We start from the raw sequence: 16,153 nt of genomic DNA on the forward strand, positions 1-16,153 counted from the left end.
CTGACTTGATTAAGGCCTCTTTGCTGGTAAGAAAGAGCCACACCTCAAACCCACACTTTTTAACCATGTCCTGCTGCTCTGAGATCAGCAATAACAGCAGTCACCCTTTTACCCAGCGCATACTCTGTGTGATTTACCAGGCTAAGCATTTTACATGCAAGATCTTAATCTTCATTTAAACCAGCAAGGAAGGTATTATTATTCCTTTTTTACAGAAGAGGAAACCAAAACTCTGAGGGTTGGGTAACAGGCTCAAGGTCACACAACGCAGTACGTGGCAGAGGTGAAGTTTCACCTCTTTCCAGGTGAAGTCTGGAGCCCATCCCCATTCTCTCAAGCACCTGCTACCACCTCTCTGCTCCTTTAAGATAAATTCTGAGCTGAAGGTGAAGATTGGGCCAGCAGGTCAGCAATCTAGTCTCTGACTGAGCGAAGTTCCGTGGGGTCAGTACCATATTTTCTTGAATGACGAAACCACGGTAGTCCACTTATTTGCATTTGCTACTCATTCACACTCTGACCACGAGCTCAACACTGGGTACTAATCCGAGGGCACAAAGTAAGGCTTTCCCCCCCTTCTCATATCAAAGCAATACATGCTTATTGTGAAAAATTGGCAAAATACAAAAAAGTATAGTTCCTCAAAAAATTAAAAATAGAATTCCTATATGATCCAACAATTCCACTTCTGAATATATGCCCTCCAAAATTAAAAGCAGGGACTTGAACAGGTATTTGTACACTCACGTTCATAGCAGCATTATTTACAATTACTAAAAGGTGGAAGCAACCCGTGTCCATCCATGGATAAATGGATAACAACAACAAAAATACATACAATGGAATATTATTCAGCCTTAAAAAGGAAGAAAATTCTGACACATGCCATGGCAAAGATGAAGCTTGAAGACATCATGCTAAATGAAACAAGCCAGCCACAAAAGGATAAATACTATATGATCCACTTATACGAAGTCCTAGAATAGACAAATTCATAGAGAAGGAAAACCACTTTCCAGGGACTGGGGTAGGGGAGATTGCAGAGTTAGTGTGTTCAATGGGTACAGAATTTTGTTTTGCAAGATGAAAATTCTCTAGAGAGGGATGGTGGTGACGGTTGCACAAAAATGTGAACATACTTAACGCCACTGAACTGGACACTTGCTTAAAATGGTAAATTTTATGTTCTGTGTATTTTTACCACAAAAAAGTATAGAAAAACAGGGAAAAAAATCACCTATGACATTTCAGTGCAGCTCTATTGGTAGGCTGGCACAGTGTCTTCTGAGTCTTTTTCTAATTTTAGCCTTTTATAGGTCTTTCTTTACAGCTACCTCTCTCGTGCATTATTGGAAGATGTTTTTACATTGTTATAGGACCCAAAGGGGCCATTTTAAGCTATGCCATCATACGTGAAGCCCTGATGTTTACGCATATTATATTCCATGTTGTGGCCTGGTAGGCAAGACTGCTAGGAAAGACAGAACTCACAGAACACAATCATGGGGACTCTGGCTCTGAGGACCCTTAAGGTATCCTACTTCCATTTCCTGCTGCTGAAGGATCATTGAGAGGTTATCACACTTCTGCTTAAAATTCTCCAACATCCAATCTCACAACTTGGGGACAGCTCATTCCATTTTTGCAGTCACACTCATCCAACCTACTCTCCTCATTTTACAGACAGAAAAAAAGGAAAGCCATAGACCTCACTCTCAGAAAGCAGATGTCTTCTCTAATTTGTGACTTTCTCTCCAAATAGTATTCTTTACAACAGGCTGCAAACTGGCAGTGTGTGGGGTAAACCTGACCGGTAGATGAATTTTATTTGGCACAAGTTTTACAAATCAAGATTTTTTTTGGTAAAAGTCCAGAACTCCAGGTTCTGTTGAAATGTGAGAACTGACCACACTGGGTGGCATTTCCACTCGGCCACAGCTGGCAGCAGCTGCCCGGTACACGCTCTCTACCTTGCCAAAGGCCCCTGCACTCTGTTCTCTCCAAAGAGGCTCAGGTCTAATTTAGAAATCCCCACTGGCCCTGAAGCATACAAGGTTGATTCCTGACTTTAAACTTTCAGATTGAGAAATGCGCTCAGGATCGGTTTCATTCATCACTGACAAGGCTGTGCCACCGACTGTGCTGGGGCACGCCCGCAGGGTCGGGCCTTAACCAGGCGTGAGGGCATCTGCACAGATCCAGCAACCTTCCATTCAGGGCCGACCACTGCCCGCGGACTACGGCCCAGCACCCAGGCCAGCACTGGCCTCCGGGTTCCGCTCCCGACTCGTCATACACCGGCAGGGCAGCAGGCTGGCCCCTGCGGAACGCCGCGTAGTCGTCGGTACCGCGCGCGGGCGACACCTACCTCGTCTGGCTGGTGAGGCACTCGGCAGGCGCCCAGTCGGGGGCGGAATCGCACGGTTCCCACCAGCAGGCAGCGAGGCTGCGGGAGCTACCAGCCGGGAGGACGGCCCCCTCACCGCGTGGCCGGCGCTGCCATGGCGACGGCCCTCCCCAGACCCCAAGCACCAGCACTTGCGCCAGCCCCGGCCTCGCTCAGCTGGAGCTCACGCATGCGCACCGACACCCAGAACCCCCTGATACCTGGCGGAGATGGGTCGAACCACTGCGCGAAGGGGAGAGAGAACCTTGGAAAGGCTTGAGAATGGATGGAAGGAGGAAGAAAAGGCCAAGATAGGACCCCAGATTGGACTTGACTCTTAGTTATCAAGGCTGTGGAATCCACCAAGGGCAGTGGGTTGACGCCGACTCCGCTCCGAGGTTCTTCGTGACCTTCTACCCCCTCCGCTTGTAATGGGTGGGTCCGGAAGGGCGGGCTCATGGAAGTTGCGCAGGCGCAGTGGGGCCGGCAGCATGGCGTCCAGGCCCAAGCGGCGTGCCTTGGACGGCGGGTTTTCGGTTCCGCGCGATGAGGACGAGGATGATGAACTCGAGGATGAGGACGAAGACAACGAAGACAGTGACGAAGAGGAGGATGAAGACGACGAGGTCGTCAATGAGGTGAGAAACACGCGCGACCCCGGTTTGGCTTATGTCTGGGAAAAAACTTTCCAACAACCAAAACCATGTGAGTGTGTGAGCTGCTTGGAGTAGCGACTTCCCCGTACCTGAGGGTCCTTAAGCAGAAACTGGAGGTGAGAAAAGGTTCTCACTGAGGTTCCACTTCGGTCTTTTACATATTGCAGCCACAGAAAGTTATTTTCAAAAGCCCTGTCCCGGCCGGGTGCGTGGGCCCTCCCACCGCCGCAACGGCACCGTCCTCGGTGGCCTTTTTTAGTTCTCAGGCTAAAGCCCCAAATCCTTCTGGGCCGCCGGGGGCCCCGAGTTCATCCTCTGCCCTCCCCGCGCAGCCCCCCCGCCGGGTTCGCGGTGCCTGCCTCCCTCATGGCGGCCGCCTTCCCGTTTCTCGAAGGCCAGCCTCCTCCTCCTCTCTGCGCGCTGCGTTTTTCCTGCAGTGTTTTCCCTTCCTTGGTCAGATCTCAACTAAGCTGTCTTTTCTGCTCCTCAGACCAAGTCCTGGTGATACGTTCCGCTAGAACTGGCTCCTGCCGTAGAGCCTGGCATTAGAGGTAGTTAACACTTGTTGAATGAATAATTAGGACGGAAAGGTCCTGAAGACCCCGGAATGGCTAATAGGTAGCCCTGAACTTAACACCCGCCGGGCAGAGTTGGTAATTTATGCCCCTGATCCTAATCTTTGCCATTTCTCTAAATGTTACCTGAAAACTGGGTTCACCTCTTGGTGGGTGATCGAGCCAGTAAGCACAATCAAGCTGAAGATTAGAAGGAGGAAGGATTTCTTACTTGCAGCAAAAGTAAGGAGAACACCGGGGGCCTTTCCCCAAGCAGTGTCTCCCCCAAACAGCAGCGCTGCTGTTTTAAGCTGAGGGTACGTGCCTATTCATGAGGGGGCTTGAGCAGAGGCGAATTCAGCATAAAATTGGGGCAAAGGTCAACGGAGTCCAAGCTTTAGCTGATTGAAGTCCGGAGGGTCAGCATCATCATTCGGTCCTCCACCTGGGTGGGGGCCTTAGTTCCTGCAGAACTCAGATATTACGGATATCATTTGACGAGGAGCTAGAACTCTCTTATGTCAAGAAAGCCATTCTTCTTTTTCTCAGGGACCCTCTAACGTATCTGCTTACGTAAATGGTTGCCAAATTCACCAGCTGCTCAAATCCAAAACCCGAAAGTTAACTGTAATTCCTCCCTTTTCCTCATCCCACATCAGTAAGTTCTGTTGGCTTTACCTTCAGTATCCAGACGTTTCTCATCAGTGATTCTGCAACGGTCAAAGTCCACCCTTCCACCATCTCTTGCCTGGACTTCTGTAGTAACTTTTAACTGGCATGCCTTTTCCCGTTCTTGTTCCCCTACAATCTCTCCTCCACCCACAGCAGAAAGATCTTTTAAAAATGTAGGTATACGGACTTCCCTGGCTGTGCAGTGGTTAAGATTCCTCGCGCTTCCATTGCAGGGGGCATGGGTTTGATCCCTGGTCTGGGAACTAAGATCCTGCGTGCCGCATTGCGCGGCCAAAAAGAAAAAATGTAGATCTGTTCTCACTTCCCTGCTCTGACCGCTCCAATGGCTTCCCATTTCATTTGTATGAAAATCCAAAGTCCTCATGGTTATTGGACAGAGAGACAGCTAATATGGCGGGATCAGAATAAGGAAGAGGGTGATGGGGGAATAAAGTCAGAGATAAACATGAGCAGGGCAAGCATGGGTGCAGGATTAGTGCTGTGACTGTGGTGTGGGTATATAATATATTTTCCGTGGAACAGAGCTTTCCCTTACAAAGCAGCTCTTTACTTTGGCCCCTTGCCTTAAATGCGGTCTCACCGTTTTTTATTTAGATCTTTAACTGGCTTTTGCTAACTTCGGGTTATAGAACTCAGCGCTTCTTGCGTTAACATGGATAATCTATCAGTTTGCCAGTGGTTGGAAATTTGTGTAGTAACCATCACTGATGATAGTGTAAGAAAATAGGCACTTACATATACTGCTGGTGGGACTACAAATTGATGCACCCTTTTTGGAGGGCCATTTGACAACATCAGAACTTTAAAATGTGTATAAATTCTCTGATTCAGTAATTCTGCTTGTGAGAATTTACCCTCCAGCAATAATAGCAATACTAATAATACATGATTTAGGATCCTCAAGGACTGATCTTATTTAGCACTTAAAAGCCTTTAAGTTTTTTTTTTTTTTGGAGTGAAGTAATCCTTACATTTATTTATGGAATATTTCAGTGGCATTGCTTCTTAGAGTCTGTTATTGTTGTTTTACAGAGATAGATCAGGGAGCCTCGCTACACACACCTTTTAGTTACTTGTACTCACCATATTTCCTCCTGCCTCAGGGCCTTCGTGTGTGCTGTGCCAGGAGCTCTTTTTACTGGTCCTAGGTTCCCAGCTCAAGTGTCACTTCTCTAAGGGAAGCCTTTCCTGAATTTCCAACCTCCTATTTCTTAAGCTGTTATAGCACCATTCACCTGTGTTTTATAGCATGCATAGTTGTAAGCCTATATTTATTTCCATGACTATTTCCTTAATGTCGGTATTCCCACCTAAACCATAAGCTCCAGGAGGGCATGATCATTCATGTCTACGTTGCTCACCTTTTCATCTTGAGTGCCTGGCACAGTGCTTGGTACAGAGGGGTACTCAGTAAATTCTTGCCCAGTGAATGAAGCGTGGCCTCAAATCCATGGGCTGAATCAAGCTCTAGGCAATGCCAAGGACTTTTGAAGTGATTTTGTTCTTTGCTCACTCTTACTGCAGTCAGGTAAATAATAATTTCTCATTTGCTTTATCCAGAACAGACTTTTTCAACATCAAAACTAGGTCACTCTGAATGCTTTGTTCTTCTCAGGCTTTTGTTTCAAATGAGGAGATGGTGTGAAGGTGCTTTGTCATCTGTGCAGATGGCAGTCTTGGCAATGTTTGCTTATTTTGAAGCCTAGGCAGTTATAGTTCTTTTGGTAACATTTTCTTCTTCTTGTCCTTTTTCTGGCATGTTCCATAGATGGAGATAGAGCCAAAAAGAATGAGGTGGGGAGGGAAAATAATGCCTGAATTATCTTAGTGAGTTATGTATGATGACCTATTTTGTGTGTCATTTACAGGAAGTGAATATTGAATTCGAAGCTTATTCTATCTCAGATAACGATTACGACGGAATTAAGAAATTATTGCAGCAGGTATTGTCTTTTATTCACTACACACACATTTGCTCTTCTAAGAAATTCCAGGCCATTCGATATAAGTTCTGTCAGATTTCATTTTTTCTATTTTAGAATTCCCATTCCTACCCTCTCCACTTTGCCTGGAAGGAAGAATTGTTTTCTTTTCCAGGGCTAACTCCCCTATTTGTGCCTCTGCTCCCAGACCCCTTCCTTTGATTAAAATATTTAAGTATTCTGTGTTCTAAAATACTCTCCCTTTCATATTTTAATTATTTGAGCTATTCTGTTTTTCTCTAATTCATTTCTAAGCTTTGTGGGGTTAAAGGAATTCTCACATAATGGCCCTGTCACTGATTCCACCATCTGGTGCCACAAGCAGCAGGCTTGCTGCTTCTCCGTATTCCTTTACTCCATGTAAGATGGCTTTGGTTCGCCACCCTTCAGAGCCTCCGGTGTTCAGTCCACCCTCCTCCCCTCTCTTCTCCTCCCTGTCCGCTCCCCTCCCCAAGACCCCCTGTATTACCACCGGCTCTGCCTCGTCTCAAATTTCTGTGCCTTGACTGCTTTGATTTGCTCCGGCTTTTCTTTCCTCTTGGGATTGTTTTCTGGGTCATCTTCCTGGTCAAATCATTGAAATTTCATTATTTTTATTTGAATATGGAAATTAGAAGTTTTATTAGAAATCATACTTTGGTTTTATTTTTTTTAGGTTTTTTTTTAATAGATTTATTTTTATTTATTTATTTACTTTTGGCTGCCTTGGGTCTTCGTTGCTGCGCGCAGGCTTTCTCTAGTTGCGGCGAGTGGGGGCTACTCTTCATTGCAGTGTGCGGGCTTCTCATTGCGGTGGCTTCTCGTTGCGGAGAGTGGGCTCTAGGCGCACAGGCTTCAGTAGTTGTGGATCTCGAGCTCAGTAGTTGTTGCACACGGGCTCAGTAGTTGTGGCTCACAGGCTCAGTAGTTGTGGTGCACAGGCTTAGCTGCTCCGTGGCATGTGGGATCTTCCCGGACCAGGGCTCAAACCCATGTCCCCTGCATTGGCAGGTGGATTCGTAACCACTCTGCCACCAGGGAAGTCCCATACTTTGGTTTTAATTTAAAATATTTTTTTTTTCTCCTCTTAGCTTTTCCTAAAAGCTCCTGTGAACACTGCAGAACTAACAGATCTCTTAATTCAACAGAACCATATCGGGAGTGTGATTAAGGTAAGCAGGACAGTTGTGTTTATTCTGATTAAATTAGTTCTTTATCCTAAGTTCCTCCTGTTTTATAGCAAGTAGGCCAGAAACTCAAATTGGAAAGTATTACTGGTTAGAAGGCCATCTCAGCAATTCAGGGTTATTAAATGCAGTGATCTAGGTTGTGGCAGCGGATAGGGAGAGAAGTGGGCTGATTCAGAAGGTACTGGGGAGGTGAAATACGACGGGGCTTAATGAATGGTTGGGTCTGAGAGTGAGTGGAAAAGGAGTTGAGGATGATACCCTCGTGTCTGGCTGGAGAACCAAGGTAGCAAGCATGGAGGAGGATCAGGTTAAGAGGGGAACACGAGCTTGGATTTGTACATTTTGCGTTTGATTTGCCTGTGATACATGCACGTGAGATGCTGTGCAGCAGCTGGAGACTGGGGCATTTTCAGCACAGAAATGGTCACTGAAGTCGTGGGAGTAGTTGAAGTTGTCCAGGGAGGGCAGGGACAGTCTGCTCATAACAGCGTTAGTTGCGGGGATGAGCTAAGTGGCAGAACCTGCCAAGGAGACTCAGGAGTGACAGGAGAGGGAAAAGGGGGAAGGCCTCGAGTGGTGTCATGCAAAGCAGGGGGTGGCACTTGGAGGAGGAGGGAGCAGGCCTGGGACGAATCCCGCCTCTGCGTGTACTCTCCGCTGGCTCTACGTTTCTTCTGCCGCCTGACAGACTGCCCTGCGCCTTCGAGTCAGGACCGCAACAGTACTCTGGCCCGTGACTCTGCACTTTGGACAGAGCTCAGTGAGGACAGCTCGTATTCACTCCGGGCACATTAGCTGCAGAGGCTCAGCGCGGGGCTGGCGGATTTCCTTGCAAGATGGTTCACTCCTGTGTCTCTGTTGGGAGCCCAGCTGGAACCATGGGCCTCAGTCTCTGTAGTGTGGGCCTCCCTACCCAAGAGAGCCAGGCAGAAGTGCAGAGCATCTTACGTTACCGGGTGATTTCCACCATTCATTTGATCAGCAGACGTGATGGCCTGTGCAGGTCCAAGGGGAGGGCACGTGGATCGCCCCCCTCAGTGGGAGGAGTGTCTAGGTCACTTTGTCAGAAGAGAATGTGGGATAGGAAAAATCGCTTCAGCCTTCTGTGGAAAATGCAGTCTGCACGGTGACCTTCATCTTTCTCCGCGGGCATCTCTGACGATGAGGATGGTGCCTGCTTCGTAGGTGTGGGGGGGTGGTGAACGAGGGAAGATGCTTAGAACAGCATCTGGCGCACGGCTTGTACTCTGTATGCGTAACTGTCCCCGTTGAAGTCTTTTTTTCTATTCCCAGCACCTATCGTCTAGCTTATTGTAAAAAAGCAAAATAAACAACTCCACCTCGGTCTAAGGTTCCATCCACTCAAACGACCTCACCTTCAGCCATCTCACTTGGTTTTCAAAGCCAGAATTCTTGAAAGATATTTTGCATTTGATTTCCACCTCCTCTCCTAAACACCTTAATCTGGCTTTTACCCCAACACTCTCCCGATGTCCTGAAACTGATGGGATCACCAACATCTTCATTACTAAATACAACAGGCGCTTTTCAGACCTGCTGCCAACATTCAGAACCTGTAGCACACAGCGTCAGGAAGATGAGAGGGTGACACCTCGGTAGCGTCCCTTTATTAGCGCGGTGGGGAGAAGCAGCTGCCTGCTCTGTCATCAGACTCGTGAGCTCTAGCTGGTTAGTGTCCCGAGACCTGATGCATACCGATGAGACGCAGTTGCTTTTAGTTTTGAAAAAGCTTATTCTCTAGTCGGGGGATTCAGCCTTTCATTGGATAATTACACAAATAAGTCTAAATTACAATTATGGCTTCCTTGGCTTCCACAGAGACACCTGAGGTGTCCCAGGGACCCAGGCTTCTTGTTCCTAGGACAGGGACTGCCAGAGCTTTCTCTGGAGGCTTTGGAACTGGGGGGATTTGGACTCTTCTAGAGAAGGCGATTCCGGGGGAAGGGGAGGTGGGCTGGGGACTGCGTGTGCGTGGCTGGCGCGAGGCTGGAGTCTCAGGGCCCGGGTGTCGTGCAGCGGGTTGCTCAGAACTCGGCTGCCACGAAGAATTGTGTTGAGTGAAGAGGCCCGGGAGAGGGAAGGAGTGGGCTGGGAGGGGCAGGCCTCGGGCCAGGCCGGGGCGGGGCGGTGGGTGGTGGTGGGGGAGACGGGGGCGGGGCGGCGGGTGGTGGTGGGGGAGACGGGGGCGGGGCGGCGGGTGGGGGTGGGGGTGGGGGAGACGGGGGCGGGGGGGGGGGGGGGGGGGGGGGAGAGGGGGGCGGGGCCCGCGCCACGGAGCAGCGGCAGCCGGCGGAGCGCGCCTGGCGGCCTGTCCAGGGGGAGGAAGGCCGAGTGGGTTCCGGGATGCTCGTTGCTTTTCACCGACGGGGGGTTTGGGGGTCTCAGGGCTTCGCACTGGGGGGCCTTCTTCCTGCCCCGGCTTTCCGTCCGTCGGCACCACGCAAGTTTTGCCACGGTGGCCGGGGGTCCTCTGACGTGCACGGGAGCTGCCGTGCTGCTCTCGGAGGACCAGGGCGGGTTCACGCAGTACGTTCTTCTGCGCTCCTCTCCCCTCTCCTCCAAGAGCCGACGTGCCCTTGGTCCTCTCGCCGGGACTGCGTCAGTCTCTCCTGAGCTGCCTCGGCGCCCTGCTGCGTTGCTGAGCTCGAGGCCTCTCTCCCGCGTCTGGCAGCCGCTCTGGCGGTGACCCAGGCCTTCGGGGCCTCGCCGCAGCCGCCCCCCCTTCGTGTTCCCGCACCGCCAGCTTCAGTGGAAGTGTTCTGCTGTGAAGCCTGGTTGCCCCTTCGCCTGAGGCCCTCTCCGTGGCACCGTCAGCTTGGATCCGGGAGCCGCGTTCTCCCTCGCCGGCCTCCGGGGAGCCCAGGCCCCTCCCGCAGCTCTGTCTGCTTCGATTTCCGCCCCACGGGCAGGCTCCGCTCCGCTCTCTGTTCCTGCCCTGAGGCCCCGGCCACCGGGGGGCGCTCTGGCGCTGCCGACCGCACCTGGCTGAGCCCGTGGTGCTGGTGCCGCTTCGCACAGAACAAGTTCAGGGACAGACGGGCCGTCCTGGGTCCCTGCTGTCCTTCGGTGGAAGAGCAGCAGCCTCATTTTATTTCATTCATTCAGCGCTTGTTCCCCAAGGACTTAGTCTGGCCTGGCTCTGTGCTGGGGGCCGGGGATGCTGCCAGAGGAGTTTACAGCTGGGACGAGCAAACAAGCAAAAGGTAAAAGAAAATGTGGACTATGTGTCGAGTCGAGTACAGCCGAGCCAGGAAGTTCAAGGTGGAGTCAAGCATCTCACTCTTAGTTCTGTTTTCTCGATTCCTCATTTCCTCTCTTGCCCTCGTTTTCTTCTCTCCTACCCATGCACACGGAGGCATTGCTCCCCTTCCCCAGTGGTGGGGACCACCCCAGTGGTGGTCAGGAAGCATGCGTTTTAGGTGAGACAGTGTGGTGGACCCACAGAGAAACAAGGCTGGGCTGGCTCCAGCCAGACCACTTAGAAAACAGACTAAAATGGTTTCCTTCAAGAGGTCTTATCTGTTCTGGATTTATAAGACATTGAGGAAAATGTCTTAAGAGTCTAGTAAAAAGAAATTTAGAGCAGAAGATCATCCAGAATGTAAGAGGACAGAATCAAGGGAGGTAAAGTGATGTGAACAAGACCACACAGTTTTAGCCCACGGTGCTTTTCTGAGGTGATGACAGTAAAAGTTATCATTTGAAAAGTGGAAAGATAAACGAGGCCTGGATTCCAAGACTTGGTATTGCACTTCTTTTCAACCAAATATAAAGTTAATTTTTTTTTTTTTAAAATAGCAAACGGATGTTTCAGAAGACAGCGATGATGATGTGGATGAAGATGGGATTTTTGGCTTCATAAGCCTTTTAAATTTAACTGAAAGGAAGGTGGGTTTCCCTGACTGGCATCAGAATGGTTATTCCTTAGGCCAAACCCTCAGGAGTTAATTTTATTTAATGCATGATAAAAGTATCTTTTATATCTTTTAAGACCATGATATTAACTATAAATATGTGTGCTCTTGTGAAATCTTATTTTAATCCTTTTTTCAGTATGAAGGTGTTTTTGTTTTCCTTTGAATACTCTGTACCCAGTTAAAGTCTTTACTGCCTGTGGTATAGAGAATCGTCACCTGGCTTTTCAGGAATGGGCGTCCTGATGTTGGTGTTGACACAGGAGCTGTTTTGCTGTCTCTGCAGCTGTTTTGATTTCTGAAGTTGAGGACACTTACTGACATTTATCTGTATTTTCATTCATTACTTTTTATTGACTCATTGATGAGTTCTAATAAACAACCAGCAGCTTCCCCTCCTTAGAGTAAGATGCAGGCTATACTTTATCGTAATTTTTAATTGAACTTTTCCAGTTACTTCCATCTGTCTTTATGAGATGGATTAGAATTTCCATCCCAGCATGTCTGAGTGTTAGTATAACCTTCTCTGACCCTTGATTATGGGATGGTAAATAACCAGGTGTAGTTACTTTAGAGAAATACTTAAGCAATCAACACTGACGACATATAAGGTTTTAAAGGTTTTGGCAGAAAACTGCCCTTACCTGTAAGATAAAAAGTGATAGCTCTCACTTTGGAGTTTCCTCCTGTAAGTGATGGCCTGTAATAAAAAGTGAGCCTTCTCTTTGCTTTCTAGGGTACCCCGTTTGCTGAACAAATTAAAGAGTTTATTTTACGCCTCTGCGAGAAGAACTGTGAAAAGAGTACGGTTGAACAGCTGGACAAGCTTTTCAATGACGCCACCAGGCCTGTGGGCTTTCTGCTGAGTGAAAGATTCATTAACGTTCCTGCACAGATAGCGCTGCCCATGCACCAACAGCTTCAGTAAGACACTTTGGAAGATGCCTTTGAACGGTAGTTTTTTCCCCAAGTGGATTCAGAAATGTGATTCAAATGGAATATGTTGGTATAGAAAGAGTTCTGCCCTTGGTTTAAGCATGAGTGGTGAGAGTGCCTGTGAGATGCATTATTAATAATTGGCTTTTTAAAAGAGTTTTAATTAGGGATATTGTGATAGTAGGCTTAATAATCTTAGAGATTTAAATGGTATAAAAATTGTTGAGTTTCATGTAGACTTTTTACCTCCATTTGACTAAAGCTTTTAACCCTCTTCACAGATAGATTTCTGTAACACAAATGAAATGTTGAATAATTACAACAATAACAAACAGTACAACTCCTAAATTCCACTGGGATATTTTATGACTAATGCAACCATGGTCCTGATACTGCATCTCTGGTTCCTCAGGGTTTGTTATTTTGTTTTTTAATTCAGGAGTTTTAAGTTTACAAGAATATTTTAAATGTAAGAAGGGCTAAGAATTGGCATTGCCCGTGCTTTGAAATAGAGGAGGATAAAATTACAGGCAGGCCCCCAGGCTTTACGGAATATTATTTCTCAGAGATCATGGCACTTCTTTGTGATCTCCCTGGAAATAGTTGGTGCGAATGTAACTACAGTCTGAAGGCCTTTCGGTTTCCCATTTTTCCTTCAGAGACGCATCGCTTTTTAGTTTTACTCTCATACCCTCAGGTAATACTCACATTGCACTTCTGGGGCCTAAGCGTGTTTTGTTTTGCGTTGTCTTTTTTTCTGATCAGCTGGAGCTCGTGTCTGGTTTCAGGAGAGCGTGATCTGCTTTCTCCTGATCCTCTATTGAAGAAAGCTGCAGAGGGTTGTTCTGAGTTTCTTTACATTTTTGTTTAGTCAGATGCACAGGGTTACTGTATGATTTAAAGAAAGGAGGAAAAGAATTAAAGGCTTCATTGCTATCTCATTGACTGTGGTAGTTTGGGGCGTCTTTCTGGCCATTCCTGCAGGAGGTCAGAAATGAGTCCCAGACGTGGTGATTGGAGATTGTAGTGGTCACATGCTGTAATGGCATTGGTCATGGCCGTGTGCCTTTGTGTGCTTCGGTTAAATGTTTGTTGTTTTAGAAAATCCAGATTCTTAGGTATTTTTAACAGAGCAGTGACGTGTGAACTTGAGATTCCTCTGTTAGTTGCTGTGTATCCACAGCTCAGAGCATAATCTGAGTGAGAGTCATCGTACCATTTATTATAAAAGGCGCTGCCACAATCAATTGAATGTGCACCTGGATGCATAAAGAAAACTCACTGCTTTTAGAAGCATCCAGATCTAATGTCTGTCCATTAAGCCTGCGTCACAGCAGAACCCAGAGAAGGGGCCTCACCGGTTTTCTCTGTGCTCTGGTTTGTTGATGGATCTCGCCTCACCCATCAGCCAAACCTTGTGTGTGTGTATGCCTCGTAGGAAAGAACTAGCAGAGGCGCACAAAACTAACAAGCCATGTGGGAAGTGTTACTTCTACCTTCTGATTAGCAAGACGTTTGTGGAAGCAGGAAAAAGCAATTCCAAAAAGAAATTGAGCAACCAAAAGAAAGATGAGTTAATGTTTGCAAATGCAGAAGAAGAATTTTTCTATGAGGTAAGCCCATCCTGTTCCATCTCTTTGTTTAGATGTAAATAAGGATTTTCTTGATAATAATCAGGATATATTGCTCTCCCATTTTATGTCAAAGTCCTTCTGTTTTTAAACTTCCGTATCTACAGCAGCTAGGAGCTAGTAACACAGTGAGAGTGGGGAGGAGGCGATTACCATGCTGACGACATGCTTACTGTGAGATCTTTATTCTCAAACTGCTCTGGGAGGTGAACATCAGCCTGTGTGCACAGATGGGGGACGTTGAGTCCGAGGGAGCTTGGAGCCACTATCTGGTTGGTGTGGAGGACGGGGTGGACCCTGCTGTCCCGGTGCTGGCTCATGTGCCGCCCTGTGCCCTTAGTCCTGGAGGCCACCCCATTGGTGGGATTTCTAGCACTTTCTCCCTGTAAAAGCTTGTGCTGTGACGAACAACCAGATACCAGAGCATGTTACTTTCTTATGCTGCCTTCCTCTCAAAAATGTTAAATACATCTCTGAGGAGGACATATTTTCCTGGATTGGATGATATCACTTATTTTAAGGTGTCCACTAAAGACTAAAGCACTGTACATTCAGCTCTGCCCTTGTTTTTCAGGAAGTAAATAAGTGAAAATTAAATTTTTAAAAATGTGTGCCTCAGCACTTCAGGCAGACCATGTCAGGGATGTATGTAACGGGTGTTTTAAGATGGGCTGGTTACGCGGACCTGCCTGTCTTCACACAACAGCTTTATGCTGAGGAAGCAGCTGGGACAGTGGGTAAGACCAGCATTTAAAGATGATTCTTCTCATTAACTGTCAAATTTCATGAGTCTTAATTTCACTTGTGTATCATGAGATTATTTTGAGAATCAAATGAAATCATGAATATGAGCGACTTCAGAATTGTAAACAGTATATAGGTGGGTAGTAGTGTTAATATTACTTAGCTGCTTGTTCCCCTCTTAGAAATGGAACACTTCTATCCATACTCCTCATGTAAGTTAGAAATCTGTTTGGTGAGTGTTTTATAACGTCTGCCTGACTGTCCCATTTGAGCTTCCTTGATTCTGTGTTTTGCTTCCTTTAGCTGTCAGTCTTATTACATACGCCAAACATAGTATTTTTTGTTATCAGTTAAGTGAGTTTTGCCTTTAGCTTGTCTGAATTTTAAATTTATGGTTCTTTGGTTTAGAAGGCAATCCTGAAGTTCAACTACTCAGTGCAGGAGGAGAGCGACATGTGTCTGGGAGGCCGATGGTCCTTTGATGATGTACCAATGAAGCCCCTGCGAACTGTGATGTTAATTCCAAGCGACAAAATGAATGAAATCATGGATAAACTGAAGGAACATCTATCTGTCTAACCCATTTCCCATGGACAGTGGTGGGCTTGTTTTTGTAAAAATTACCAGAAGACTTAGCGGAGATTTACTGAAAAACTCATGACTTTATTCAGATTAAGGTCCTCTACAAAAAGTAGGGTTCTGTCACCCGTGTCTGTGACACATTTACAAAATATCTTTGCTTTTTAAGATTTTGGTCAAATTAAGAATGGTTGATTAAAAACTTTTCCAATAAGAAGAAAAACATGGAGTAGTAATTCAATAAAAACTTCTATTTTTAGTTGTTAAATAATATGCAAAAAGTTTTATTCTTTTCAAGACTATTCTTTGCAGGGTATGACATCCATCTTCACGTCATGTCTGCACGTCACTCCAGTGGACCAGCTGTTGGGCTGCCTTTGGGATATTTATTGCACATCAGGTTTTGTGTAGAAGGTTCTTGAGAGTCACTGTATAGTGCATCTTTGTTCAGTAGTTTCAGGGCACTTCTCACACATTTTCTGTTCCTTTTTCATTGTTGAAATGGGTGATAGGTGATCCATCACTTGCTGTAGAATATCCTTACTTTCACTAGGAGGCAGATTACTGAAATAGTATTGTGGTGCCAATTGCATAAATCTGTTTAAAACAAAAAATTATTATTATTATTTTTGGTGAGAGGTACCAAACATGAGTGGACGCTTCCCAGGCCTGGAGAATCTGCTTGTAGAATTTTGATTAGTGTGAACTTCTCAGTGGCTTGGTCTGCCTTTGTAGAATGAATACTTTCTGTGGTTTACATGGAAACAATCCAATTGGCATTTCTAGGATAAGTTGGGTCCTCTAGGGTCATGCCACACAGCGGAAGTGACACCCCCACTCTCATCACCGGGGGGAACGGGTACTTCCCCCAAGGCCCATCACAATTTT

The 16,153-nt window shown here is 46.8% G+C and overlaps 3 protein-coding genes across 6 annotated transcripts in view; 1 reads left to right on the plus strand and 2 right to left on the minus strand.

The window, feature by feature from the left end:
- The window catches only part of UROS (uroporphyrinogen III synthase), a 36,386-nt gene extending 33,825 nt beyond the window's left edge, over positions 1 to 2,561 (minus strand). For all 4 annotated transcript variants that reach the window (XR_003790549.1, XM_029201095.1, XM_029201096.1 and 1 more), the window contains exon 1: positions 2,369 to 2,561. The gene's annotated coding sequence lies outside the window, so the exon portion shown is untranslated. The remainder of the gene's footprint in view (positions 1 to 2,368) is intronic.
- A 290-nt stretch (positions 2,562 to 2,851) lies between these two features.
- BCCIP (BRCA2 and CDKN1A interacting protein) lies at positions 2,852 to 15,538 on the plus strand. Its single transcript, XM_029245377.1, has 7 exons — positions 2,852 to 3,024; positions 6,158 to 6,232; positions 7,342 to 7,422; positions 11,260 to 11,349; positions 12,112 to 12,299; positions 13,750 to 13,924; positions 15,095 to 15,538. The coding sequence occupies exons 1-7, from the start codon at positions 2,878 to 2,880 to the stop codon at positions 15,263 to 15,265; spliced, it is 927 nt and encodes a 308-aa protein (XP_029101210.1). The 5' UTR covers positions 2,852 to 2,877; the 3' UTR covers positions 15,266 to 15,538.
- DHX32 (DEAH-box helicase 32 (putative)) overlaps positions 15,329 to 16,153 on the minus strand; it is a 53,980-nt gene continuing 53,155 nt past the window's right edge. The window contains exon 12 of the mRNA XM_029245376.1: positions 15,329 to 15,862. Coding sequence (XP_029101209.1) covers positions 15,691 to 15,862 — 172 coding nt within the window. The 3' untranslated portion in view covers positions 15,329 to 15,690. The remainder of the gene's footprint in view (positions 15,863 to 16,153) is intronic.

This window comes from Monodon monoceros, unplaced genomic scaffold, assembly GCF_005190385.1.
Source record: "Monodon monoceros isolate NGI ecotype Baffin Bay Population unplaced genomic scaffold, NGI_Narwhal_1 Super_Scaffold_4, whole genome shotgun sequence".
In the NCBI taxonomy this organism is placed as follows: Eukaryota; Metazoa; Chordata; class Mammalia; order Artiodactyla; family Monodontidae; genus Monodon; species Monodon monoceros.

Bases quoted from the DNA above. Each gene is read 5' to 3' on its own strand.
- BCCIP (XM_029245377.1), top strand. From the start codon at position 2,878: ATGGCGTCCAGGCCCAAGCGGCGTGCCTTGGACGGCGGGTTTTCGGTT. The intron at 3,025-6,157 runs GTGAGAAACACG...TGTCATTTACAG, and splicing joins ACGACGAGGTCGTCAATGAG to GAAGTGAATATTGAATTCGA. The intron at 13,925-15,094 runs GTAAGCCCATCC...TCTTTGGTTTAG, and splicing joins AAGAAGAATTTTTCTATGAG to AAGGCAATCCTGAAGTTCAA.